Here is a 12736-nt window from a genome sequence, read left to right as displayed (position 1 = left end):
GCCAACAGAAGGCTCTCTTCCCTTGCATATGGGCAACCATCTCACAGCGTATACAATACAATACAATGAGTGGAAGAGTCTGTTTTAACCTTGTCCACATCAAACCCAGTGGAAGCAAATCACGTTCAATACAGAGCGACTGCATAAGCAGAAATCTTAAATAATAGTACTAAAATGCTCGCAATACTTATTGGAGACATATCAAACGTTGTTAATCAAAACTATTTACTCTGGGTAATGAAACCCGAATGCAGATAACAATTCACATCAAAATGCATTGTATTGGGTAGTGTTTTTTTTGTCCCCAAAAGTTTGAAACAAAGTTTATAACCCGCAGATGTCTAAAAATTCATCGTAGCATCACCGAACTCTTCAGCCAAGTTTATAATTCCTTTGTCAGTGCTCTTAAATAAAGGTGTAAAATAAAATACAGAATTCCATTGGCAACGTTGCGTTAGACACTTGACGCTTTCTAAAAGGACGTTTTTGCAACCAGTCTGTTGTGTGAATCTCTAGGAGCACGAAGCTGCACCATTTAGTCTGAAGCAGGGTCTCGGCCAGAAATGTTGCCAGTCCTCGTTCTCCATGGATGCTGCCTGACCCTGCTGTGTTACTGATTCAGTGGTGCTTTTATTGTCACACGTGCGAAGTGCAAACGCAGTGACATTCTTTCCTTGCAAACAGTTTCTGCAGCAGTGTGTCTTGTAAAGCAGCAGACACACACCTCGTCGTTTCTACCATTTGCAGTCAGACGGGGCGGCCTGCTTGAAGTCCAAGTGTGTGAGCAGGTGTGAGATGGGCAGCTCGTCCAGAGCCTCGGGGAACCGCTCGGGGGCGATGGCCGCCATCACAGTCTGCATGGCTCTCATGAAGAGGGAGGGCGGGCTGCGGCCCGACAGCCACTCGTAGACATCGTGGGGCAGCAGCCGCCGCCACAGGGCGCCGTCTGCCCTCAGCTCGGCCTGCATGTGGAAGTGTGGCCGGGGCATGAAGAGGAGGAGGGTGTGTAGGCAGGCGAGGTGGGGTTGTGGCGTGTTGGGGCGGCGGTGGCGGAGCTGTGCGAGGAGCGTGTCGAGCGGCGTGCGGCCCTGGCCGTCTGTCAGGAGCGGCGAGCATCCGTTGGCGAGGAGCAGGGCGGCGCACTCGGCTCGAGCCAGCTCAGCCGCCACGTGGAGCGGCAACTTCCCGCGCGCGCCGTCACAGCCGCAGCAACCGCCGTAACCGCCGCCACTGACGTCGCCGCCGCCGCCCGCGCCTGCGCCGACGCCGCCGCCGCACGAGCCGCGGCCGTTGAGGAGGCGCACGCGCTCCGGGCCCGCGCTCCGCAGCAGCAGCGCCAGCGCCCCCACGCGGTTGTAGCGCACGGCCAGCGCCAGGTGCGGCCCCGGCCCCCTCGGCCCAGACCCCGGCCCCGGGCCCCCCGAGCAGCCGCACACACTGAAGCTGCCGCCCGGCCACGCCAGCGCCTCGCCCGGGTGCTCCCTCAGCAAGTACTGGCCGTAGCGCCGGTGGTCGTGCACCAGCGCGTACAGCAGCGCCTCGGACGGTGAGTAGGCGCTCGCCCGCCCGCTCTCCTCCCAGTGCAGCACCTCGGTCGTCCTCATCTCCTCCAGCAGCCAGACGGGCAGCCGGTCGCGCACTGCCTGGTAGAAGGCGAACGACGACATCTTGCAGCGCTTCTGGCAGCGGTAGTCGCGGCTGGGCGAGCAGGGCTCCCAGGGCATGGCGCCGGCGGACATCACCCTCACCTCAAGCGGCTCGGCTCGGCTCGGCTCCCGGCAACAGGTGGCTCCCACTAGCCCGGTCCCTCACTCGCTGGCTCAGTCAGTCAGTGTCCGCTGTCCGCTCGGTGTGTCAGTGGGACTTGTCTCCGACCTGTTGCCGCCAGCCGGCCGCGCTGCTCCAGCTGCTGCTTTTATAGGCGCCGACATCGGCATTGGCCATCCCCGGGTCACACACCCTCTCCCCGCCCCCGGGTCACACACACACACACCCTCCACGGGACACACACACACACACACCCTCAGCTCACACCCCACCACTCGGCACTCCCACACCCCCTCCCTTCCCTCAGTTCACAAACAAACAAACAAACAACACACGCTCCCCCCCTCCCGGCTCATGGCCAGCCGCCCCATCCCGCCACAGCCTGTCAGTGCTAGTCCTGCGGCCCCACTTGCTTGTTACTGCTGTCAACACTGCAGCCGGAGTGCGTGAACACTGGAGTCCAGTATTTTATCATTCCTATGTCCCAAAACGGAATAGTGAAGTTCTTACGTGCAGCGGCACAACAGACATGTAGACAAACTGACACAGAGTGCTGGAGTAACTCAGTGGGTCAATAGACAGTAGCAGGAGGAGGTTATTCGGTCCTTAGACCCAGCGCCACCATTCACTGATCATGGATGATCATCCACATCAGTACCCCGTTCCTGCCGTCTCCCCATATCCCTTGACTCTGCTATCTTTAAGAGCTCTATCTAACTCTCTCGTGAAAGCATCCAGAGAATTGGCCTCCACTACCTTTTAGGCAGAACATTCCACAGATTCACAACTCTATGTGAAAAAGTTTTTCCTCATCTCCGTTCTAAATGACTTAACCCTAAAGAGCCTGCCCCACGAGCATGCGACTCTATGCGGCAAGCGCGACCTAACGTGGTCGCTTGAGCCGTACGGCCTCGAGGGGCCGGTCCCACTTCGATCGCCGGAGCCGTATGGAGTTGTGCGGAGCTGGTCCCGACATCGCGCGGGGCTCCGGAAAACTGACCGTGTTCAAAAATTCCGCGCGGCAACGGCCTGCTGGCCCGCGGACTGCTCGAACTTCACGTCACTCGCTCGACCTTCGTGCGGCCCCCGCGATTTGATTTAATTTAATTTCTTAACAACAGAGCTATCCCACCCCCTTTGCCCACCTGTCTGTCTTTTCGATAGGACATATACCGGTGAATTGTCAGTTCCCTGCCCTGGACCTCGTGCAACCATGTCTGTAATTCCCACATCATACTTGCCAATTACTAACTGAGCCTCAAGCTCATCCACTTTATTTCTTATACTTCGGGCATTCATATACAACACTTTAACCAGTATTCAACTCCCCTCTCATACCGGTCACTATTGCCACCTCGAACAATGGAGACACCTATCACTATGGCTATGCCCGACGTCAGTCTCGCCTCATCGCTACAACAAGCAATTGCAAATGCTGGTTTACAAAACAGTACATAACGTGCTGGAGTAACTCAGCGGGTCAGGCAGCATCTCTGGAGAACACGGTCTGTATCAGTCTGAGGGGTCCCGACCCGAAACATTACCTATCCATGTTCTCCAGCACTTTAGGTCTTCTTTTGTAAACCAGCATTTGCAATTCCTTGTTTCGTTGTTTGCCTCATCTTGGTCACAACATTCCTCCATTCTCTTACCCTGTTTTTATTTATTTTTAATAATTTATCTTGAACTGAGAACTGCCGATGCATTAAAGTGGATTCTTGCTTTGTACACTACAGGCTTGAAGTGTTGCACTTTGGTATGTTAAACCAGGGCAGGACTTAAGAGTTGAATGTAGACCCCTGGAGTGTTATAGAACAGAGAAATCCGTGACTGCAGGTGCAAAGTTCTTTGCAGGTCAGGTGAACAGCATGGCGAAGACAACATTTGGCACGGAACGTTGGCTTATCATGATGCTGCTATACAGGTCGTTGGCAAGATCACACTTGCAGTATAGTGTGCAGCTCTGGTTGCCCAGAAGGATGTCATTAAGTTGAAAAGAACTGAAGAGATTCACCAGGATTTTACCTGGGCTTTCACACTTGAGTTTTAGGAAGAAGTATGGTAAGCCGGAACTTCTTTCTTTGGAGCATAGGAAACTGAATGACCTTACACAACCACGAGGGCATAGATAAAGTGAATGCTCAGCCTTTATCCCCAGGGTAGAGGATTCTAAAACTAGATGTCACAGGCTTAAGGACAGAGGGGAAAGATTTAGGGGGGGGGGGGGGATTTCAGAGGCAACTCTTTTGGAACGTTGCGAGTCCGTATTTGGAACGAGCTGCTAGAGGAAGTTACAGAAACTGATATAATTATGACATTTCAAAATATATTTCTATGGATATGTCCACAGGAAGGGGTTAAAGGGCTATTAATAGGTTTTAATTGGCTAGTAAAGGGGTTTAAGTAATCCTCATGGTGGGCAGTTTCAGATTCCCATCACTTTCTATAACGTTCTGCAGCTTTCTCTTTTTGACATTTTGCTGACAGATGGAGGAATGGCAGAGTTTGAGAAAATAGCCAGTCTTCAGCAATGACTAAGCAATTTACTACTAGACAAAGTGAATCAATTAACTGGTTAGTGGTTAGTACCTGGAATGCTAAACAAGTTTTACAAGAACATTAAATTGAATGGTTAAATGTATCCTTAAAAATAGCTAGAAGACTTTAAATCCCTTCGTTAAAATATTTATTGCTGATTATTTTACCTAAAGCAGAGACTTTAAAGGTGGATCAAAATTCAATTGTATCTGCCTCTAACAGTATTTTAATTTGCATATTTTAAAAAGTCTAATTTTTCTAAATGCCAGTAACTCTTCATATCAAAAAGTAAGTTAAACTGGCAGATAAAGACACGGAAAGAGAGGGAATACTTGCTTTCATTCTAAACCATTAAAAAAAAAATCCAAAACTAAATAATCAAAATAAACTTAATAAACTTTGAAGAATAAAATGTATTATTAGCACTAGTTTGGGTTTGATTATGAAATCTTTTCAAAACATGAAAAAGAAACATTGATAAAAGTAGGGGAGACATGTCCAGAATCAAATCATAAATCACTGAATTCAACATTTACACAAAACCTCTACCTTCCGACTGAAGACTCAGTGTTTTGTGCATGGCCATTTCTCTTTATTGCTGATAAACCACAGTAATCACAGTGAGCCAGCATTCACTTTTCCTTTAAAAAAGGGCACCAAGCGCTGAAGCAACTCAGCAGGTAAGCAGCATCCTCGGAGTACATGGATAGGTGACGTTTCGGGTCGAGATCCTTCTTCAGACTGATTTTGGGGGAAGAAAAGAAAGCTGGAAGAGGAGGGACAGGGTAAAGCATGGTTGGTAATAGGAAAGGTCGTGACAAGAAACATCACCAGAGATGCTGCCTGACCCCTTGAGTACGCCAGCATCTTGTGCATTTTGCTGTCTATATATAATTTGCATGCTATTTCTCAGGCTCGGTGCTGTAGAACGACCACAATGTGCTGACCCTGGCTTACACCAATGTTTACGGAATTGCTGCAAAGGAGTTCCTTGAAATGGGTGTAACTAGGTTGTATCTTTCTTCCCATCTGATAAATGCAGAAAACTAGATGCTTCTCCACCTCAGGGCCATAATTATCCAACACACCAGCAAAGTCCAGATGTGCACTGAAGCAAGTGTGTAGTGCAAAGTTCATTTCAATGTTATAATTTCCCCAGAATAAATCAGTTATCGAGAACCAATGATGATAAACCTACTTGACCTCGGGCAATAAATCATCTGATGCAACCTTGATGCATCTACTACAATATTGGTAGGAGTGACTACAGCACAAAGTCCAATCTACACATTTCAGTACTCTGGTGAACTGATGGTGTGTTAACTGAGATTAATTCAGAATTTATCTAGCAGCTCAAAACTGTCTTCACCAGATACTATAGGTGCAGAATCTGCAAGCTCATGGCATAAAATATCCCTCACTTAACCATTAACATCCAGCTGAGCAACCAAGCTTGGTTGAATCTGTGGACAAGTATGCCAGCCAGCAGCGACACAATTAACAACGAGTTAAACTGTTCGAGCAGAGAATAGATTGGAGCAGGCACATGGGAATACCCTACTTGAAATACCCTTTCCAAATCTAGATTCAAAATTCAAGAGAGTTTGTCATGTGCCCCTGATAGGACAATGTCATTCTTGCTTTGCTTCAGCACAACAGAACATTGTAGGCATTGACTACAAAACAGATCAGTGTGTCCATATACCATTATATAAATATATACACACATGAATAAATAAACTGATAAAGTGCAAATAACAGATAATGGGTTATTAATGTTCAGAGTTTTGCCCGAGCCAAGTTTAATAACCTGATGGCTGTGGGGAAGTAGCTATTCCTGAACCTGGTCATTGCAGTCTTCAGGCTCCTGTACCTTCTACCTGAAGGCAGCGGGGTGATGAGTGTGTGGCCAGGATGGTGTGGGTCCTTGATGATGCTGGCAGCCTTTTTGAGGCAGCGACAGTGGTAGATCCCCTCGATGGAAGGGAGGTCAGAGCCGATGATGGACTGGGCAGTGTTTACTACTTTTTGTAGTCTTTTCCTCTCCAGGGCGCTCAAGTTGCCGAACCAAGCCACGATGCAACGGAACAGCATGGTCTCTACTGTGCACCTGTAGAAGTTAGAGAGAGTCTTCCTTGACAAACCGACTCGCCGTAATCTTCTCAGGAAGTAGAGGCGCTGATGTGCTTTCTTGATAATAGAATCAGTGTTCTCGGACCAGGAAAGATCTTCAGAGATGTGCACGCCCAGGAATTTGAATCTGCTCATCTTAATCTGGAAATATATTGCCTTCCTTCACTGTCCTTTTGTCAAAATGCACGAACCCTGCAAGTAACAACGTTAAGGGAGGATTCGCACCCCTGGCCTTGCAATATTAGTGGGAAAGGGCACTGCACAAAGTCCAACCCACAAATTCAACGAGTTGATTCTTAGCAGTTTGTTAGGAGCAATAGGGTACGTGCCTTAAATTTATGGTCATGTTAGTAACATTCACGTCCAATAAATCAAAAAGAAAGAAAAATAGGGTACAATGTTTAGTTTAGAGATACAGCACGGAAACAGGCCCTTTGCCCCACTGAGTCCGCGCCGACCAGCGATCCCCGCACATTAACACTATCCTACACCCACTAGGGACAAGCCAATTAACCTACAAACCTGTAACTCTTTAGAGTGTGGGAGGAAACTGAAGATCTCAGAGAAAACCCACGCTGGTCACGGGGTGCATGTACAAACTCCGTACAGACAGCACCCGTAGTTGGGATCGAACCTGGGTCTCCGCGCTGCATTCGCTGTGAGGCAGCAACTCTACCGCTGCGCCACCGTGACCGCCTGTGTTGTTAGTTCATTCTCAAAATGTAACCGTCAACTTCAGAAATTCTTGCATAAAGACAATGTATGCAAATTATGTTAAAGCAAATGTAGAAAAGATCCTTTAGTTCTTTTATTTTACTTTTGCTGGAGTTAGGCAAACAAGTACAGGTAATATTTTAGGAACAGTACTATTTTTGAAACACAAATGTAAAACATAAATGTTTTAATAAAGTTGTTATTAGCTGTAATGACAGTTCATTCATAAATAATAGTTTAAATATACAACACCATGCATGTAGTACAATTCTGTTTACAACATTGCTTAAATACTCCCAGAGCTATTTCAGCCACAGCCGTCTCTCTATTTAACTACAATTTACATTTTAACATCTACAAGTATTCAGCACTTGAAATAAGATGTCAAAAAGGGCCATAACCAAGTAAAGCTGCAACGTCATGTTAATGCGTATAATCTTTCAAAGTGTTAAAGCAGCACATTACCAACTCAAGGTTTTACCCTCATACAATCACAGCATTAACAATTACAGTATTCAACACTATGTACTGCCAGAGACACATTCTAAAAACTGCTTAAAAAAATATTTCCTATTTGTATACTGCATCTAAGATACTGAATAACAAATGTTGGAATTCTTTCAAAGAATGAAAATTAAGTTGAGCAAATGAGTTTTTGCAAAAATACATTAGAATTTCCTGTATTTTTAAAGACATAACAGACTTCTGTTAGTGCACACTGGTTAGTCACTTGCATGTACAAACTAATTTTCCAACATTGCAGGCTTTTGCAATTTTAATACTCCAGTTGGAGTTGATATTAATAAAAATCTTTTCACATTGAATTTATATAGTTTTGTTTTGTCAGTAAAACTCCAGGGGAATCAAAAGTTTCCATATTTAGTATCCAAGTGTCACATTCACATATTACTGTGTCGGACAGAACTGCAGATGCTGGTTTACGTCGACAAAATGCTGGAGTAACTCAGCGGGACAGGCAGCATCTCTGGATAGAAGGAAGGGGTGACGTGTCGGGTTGAGACCCTTCTTCAGACTGAAACGTCAACTATTCCTTCTATCCAGAGATGCTGCCTGTCCCGCTGAGTTACTCCAGCTTTTTGTGTCCATCTTCACATATTACTTACAGATTGGAGCATCTCCAAAAAGTCGAGTGTGATTATTTGCAGTCCAGATCTGGTGATGCTGCCAATTGGAAGGGCCAGTACCATAGAAACCTCATTTGCTTGGATATAATAAAGACTGATTATAAAATTTATTTCCATGAATATGGTACAGATTTTGCATACCCACATCTACCCACATTATCTAGTTCTGTCTTTTTAATCATATTTTACTCTGCATTTACTTAAAGTTATGCTTCACATTTATACAACCTTTAAATTGACTGATAAGTACCCAATTTATTTGAAGGCAAGTTAAAGGTAAATGATCAGACAAGTGGGCTTCTCATTCCCTACATAGAACAAGCTTTCAGGAGTTTAATTTTTCCAAACAATTATCTGGGGATCTGGCATGTACAGTTATACATCGACAATGCTGGTTGCACAAATCCTTTGTGGCTTAAAAGGATTTATGCAGAACGTTGAATAAAGGTTTCAGAATGAGCCAGCAATGTTTGGGCAAATGAATTAACCAATCTATGGTTAGATTTTTTTGTGCAAAAGGTGCTGTTGTTTGTGGAATATTTAACTTGCTACCTGATAGTTATTTTGGGATATTTCACACTGTCATTTACACTAGAAAAAAATTGTCTCATTCCAGAACAAAAGTACATCATTTCAATATAATGGGACATTACATACCTCACCATGAATGCTACAAATCAGATTATAATGTTATGTCAAGATATTAAATATGTATTTTCACAAAATACTCAATAGAAATGCTCAAAGTGCAAATTGCAACGGACTAAACTTTCATTATGTACAGAAACTGCTTCTCATCTGTACATAAACATGGGGTTAATATTTATCCCAAACGTGTAAACATCTTTACTTTCGCAGTAAGCTAGGGAATAAGCATCACTAATCAGTTTTGCCGATAATTTTATAGCCAGGTTCTGTCACTTAAAAGGATTAAAAAAATTAAAATTACTAAAACCTCAAATTATTACTACAGTTGTACACAGATACTGTTTACAGTAAATTATATTTAGCAAAAGGCTTTTTGGGAAGATAGCATAATAATTCAACACAAAATTTAAATAGATGTACAACTTATTTCAAAATGATACTTTAATTCAATCAACGAGTTGAATAATGTACTGTTATGATATCTACAATTACGGTTTTACTGCTGTATACTAATATCTTAAATAATAACATAAAACTGTTCTAAATTATCTACACTATTGTACAAGTATATTGTACAGTTTACTTAATAAAATCCATGATAGAGTAAGTGTTTAAAATCGGAGACTGCTGGCTTCCAGTCATAGAAATTAAGTTGAATTGCAGGTTTTGAATTGAAGGTCATGGAAATACACATGCTTTCCATACAGCTGCAACTTGGGTGCAGATCAAACTCTGACAAAATTATCGTGCTTTATTCATGGTCATATAAATCAACAAAACTGCACACAAACCTTTCAAGTATGAGGGTATGTCAAACAGCTGCAGGAAAGCAACACATCAGAGCTGTGGATTGTTAAATGATTGGCACAAGGCAGTCCAAATATATTCTGTCGGAGCATACTCTGGCATTAATTGTCCAATTGAAGATAGGATACCAAGCACGTCAGTCCCTATTCTATAGTGTAGTGATTTATATATATATCGATACCGGCAGAATCACAAAGCCATATCAATTATAACATATCAATTATAACATTGATAACTTAGAAAACCTCAACTGAATGCAATTTTTATCCCTAATAGTTTTAACATTGTGTACAAAAAAAAGTGATCTAAATTGCTTGATTAAATGGCCTCAATGCTGCAAAAAGCTATGCTTCCAATGGTCAGATAATCTCCCACTCATCATCAAAGTCATCGCATGGCCCCAAAGCAACATTACGGTTGGGGTTAACCAGTGAATCAGTGTGGCTAAAATTCTTGGTTAGTCTTTGAAGGAGAGAGCCTCCATTGCTGATGCCCCACAGTTCATCTTGAGGAGTTACTGTGTGGAAAGTGAGAACAAATTGAAAACAAACATTAGAATCACAAAGCAAATTTATCCTTGGAATTACTGGTATATTCTTAATGCTATAGGATGATCAAAAGCGAGTATTTTCTACGGAAAAGCCATCAGATATATATATGTATATACATAGGAAGGAAATGTATATGGTGGCAATGCACGGTGGCGAAGCAGTAGAGTTGCTGCCTTAGTGTCTGAGACCCGGATTCAATCCCGACCAAGGGTGCTGTCTGTACAGAGTTTGTACATTCTCCCTGTGACCACATGGGTTTTCACCGAGATCTTTGGTTTCCTCCCATACTCCAAAGAGTTAGGTTAATTGGCTTGGTGTATGTGTAAAATTGTCCCTAGTGTGTGTAGGATAGTGTTAATGTATGTGGGGATCACGTGGACGGTGGGCCAAAGGGCCTGTTTCCGCGCTGTATCTCTAAAAACTAACCTAATACTGAAGGAACTGTAGGTGCTGGTTTACACAAAAGATAGACACAAAACGCTGGATTAACTCAGTGGCACAGGCAAATTCTCTGGATAGAAGGAATGGGCGACGTTTTGGGTCGAGACCCTTCTTCATACTCAAGTCTATCCAGAGATGCTGTTCCGTTGAGTTACTCCAGCATTTTGTGTCTATCAATCAGAAATATAATTGGTAGAAAAAGTCATTCTCTTCATTCCAAGGAATTGGTGCACTACAATGTTCTACAATGCTGAGAACTATATTCTGTATCTTCCCCCTTGCTCTATCTGTTGGACTTGAGTTTGAACTTACCTGTTATGCAAGCCACATTGCCAGGAATCTTTTTCCAATAATCACCAGGAGGGTTTTTGCTTGTTATGCCATAACGACGTGCCACATCTCCATTAGGACAACGAACCCAAACTGTTCGGTTGCTCACTGCTAATTGACTTGCCTGCAAACCTGTTAAAATATTAAAGCAGCTCTTTAATAAGTTCAATAAATTGCATGCTTTATATATGAACTATTGAAACTAAAAGAGTTTTACCGAGGAGCAGATAATTCCTCCTGCTGACACAATTTCTTAAATCCTTTGTTAAAAACATCATTTATCATTATACATTAACTCTACCTGGAATTTCAGTGGGTTACCAGTACAACTTAATCTGCCTCCGTGCAAGAATGAAGAGGAAGTTTGCAGCCTGATAAGCGGGGGATATTTAGAAAACAAACCCTACCAAAATGAATGCATGACAGGAAACTGAACTAAACGGGACCTTGTGGAGAGAACAATAAAATAAATATTTGAACAGAAATATTTAAACAGCAAAATTCAAACATTTCAGTTAAGAATCAAAAAACTGAAGTTTAGATGAAGAAAAGCATAAACTGAAATAGAAGAAAATAATTAAGGACTATCAGTGTGTAGGAAGGACTATAGGTTGGGTCACGGAATAAATCATTTTAAATTTTACCTGGAACATGCTCCCAATCAGTGCCTACAGGCATTGCCTCCGTTATTCCAATTCGTACGTGCACATTTCCACGATTATCAATGGCCCAAAGCATCTGATCATTGGAGCTACAATATACATTGTACAGCTGTGTTCCTAAAGGCTTTAAATAGAAAAATAGAAAAATAAATTAGAATCCTGGAACTTATTTTTAATATACTAGTATACTGTCTAAATATACAGGAAATGAATAACTACATCCTCTAGAAATGACCACATGACTCCAAGCACTTTTGACTCTACTTGTGATTATGTAATTATCAAATAAGGTCACTCAGTGTGCTGTTAAAGCTTCAAATATATGCCTCATCTTGCCTTTTTTGAGAAAAATGAACCAAATGAATGTGCTGAATTTACTTTTGGAAAACATTAGCATGAGAGAGTGAGGTGTATTATGATATGCACTCTATGTGTAATGTATTTATAATCAATTTAAAGACCAAAGATCATATAACTTCGTAACTTAAAAGATCGCATTACATAGTTTTAAATAATCAATGCCACTGGTTACGAAGATTGCAATAAAAATGTAAATTCTTTTTAGAACCTTTTCTTCTTGGTTGGTGTTCTTTACAAAGAAACAGAAAAATACTTTATAAAATACAGTAGAACACTGATATTCAATGTGTAGGAAGGTAACTGCAGATGCTGGTTTAGACCGAAGATAGACACAAAAATTGGAGTAACTCAGCGGGACAGGCAGCATCTCTGGAGAGAAGGGATGGGTGATGTTTCGGGTCGAGACCTTTCTTTCAGATTCAATTATCAGACTATTTAGGAATCAGGAATACCAATATCTGTCCTCGAGCTTGCCAGGTGAAGTATGGCTTGCTTCCTTCCAATTTACTGGGGAGAAGCCTTGGTACTTGCACTCTCCCCAAGCACCCTGGGGCCTGGCTCCTATTCTCCATTTCAACTAGGGCCCTGTTTCTAATGCTCCCTTTAAGGGTGGATTAATGAATTCATGGAAAACATTAAT

General features: G+C 43.1%; 2 protein-coding genes across 5 annotated transcripts in view; both read right to left on the bottom strand.

Annotated features, from left to right (window-relative positions):
- Window positions 1-206: 206 nt before the first annotated feature.
- Window positions 207-2087, bottom strand: LOC129700566 (ankyrin repeat domain-containing protein 9-like). Its single transcript, XM_055641177.1, has one exon. The coding sequence runs from the start codon at window positions 1737-1739 to the stop codon at window positions 735-737; it is 1005 nt and encodes a 334-aa protein (XP_055497152.1). The 5' UTR covers window positions 1740-2087; the 3' UTR covers window positions 207-734.
- A 5056-nt stretch (window positions 2088-7143) lies between these two features.
- The window catches only part of tecpr2 (tectonin beta-propeller repeat containing 2), an 87374-nt gene continuing 81781 nt past the window's right edge, over window positions 7144-12736 (bottom strand). For all 4 annotated transcript variants that reach the window (XM_055641173.1, XM_055641174.1, XM_055641175.1 and 1 more), the window contains exons 18-20: window positions 11719-11860; window positions 11057-11206; window positions 7144-10269 (exon numbers count right to left, since the gene is read on the bottom strand). In XM_055641173.1, the coding sequence (XP_055497148.1) occupies window positions 10112-10269; window positions 11057-11206; window positions 11719-11860 (450 nt within the window). In that variant the 3' untranslated portion in view covers window positions 7144-10111. The remainder of the gene's footprint in view (window positions 10270-11056; window positions 11207-11718; window positions 11861-12736) is intronic.

This window comes from Leucoraja erinacea, chromosome 9 (assembly GCF_028641065.1).
Source record: "Leucoraja erinacea ecotype New England chromosome 9, Leri_hhj_1, whole genome shotgun sequence".
In the NCBI taxonomy this organism is placed as follows: domain Eukaryota; kingdom Metazoa; phylum Chordata; class Chondrichthyes; order Rajiformes; family Rajidae; genus Leucoraja; species Leucoraja erinaceus.
Note: the sequence above shows the minus strand (reverse complement) of the source record. Positions and strands in the feature narration are given on the sequence as shown.

Excerpts from the sequence above, each read along its gene's own strand:
- LOC129700566 (XM_055641177.1), bottom strand. The coding sequence starts at position 1,739 with ATGTCCGCCGGCGCCATGCCCTGGGAGCCCTGCTCGCCCAGCCGCGAC.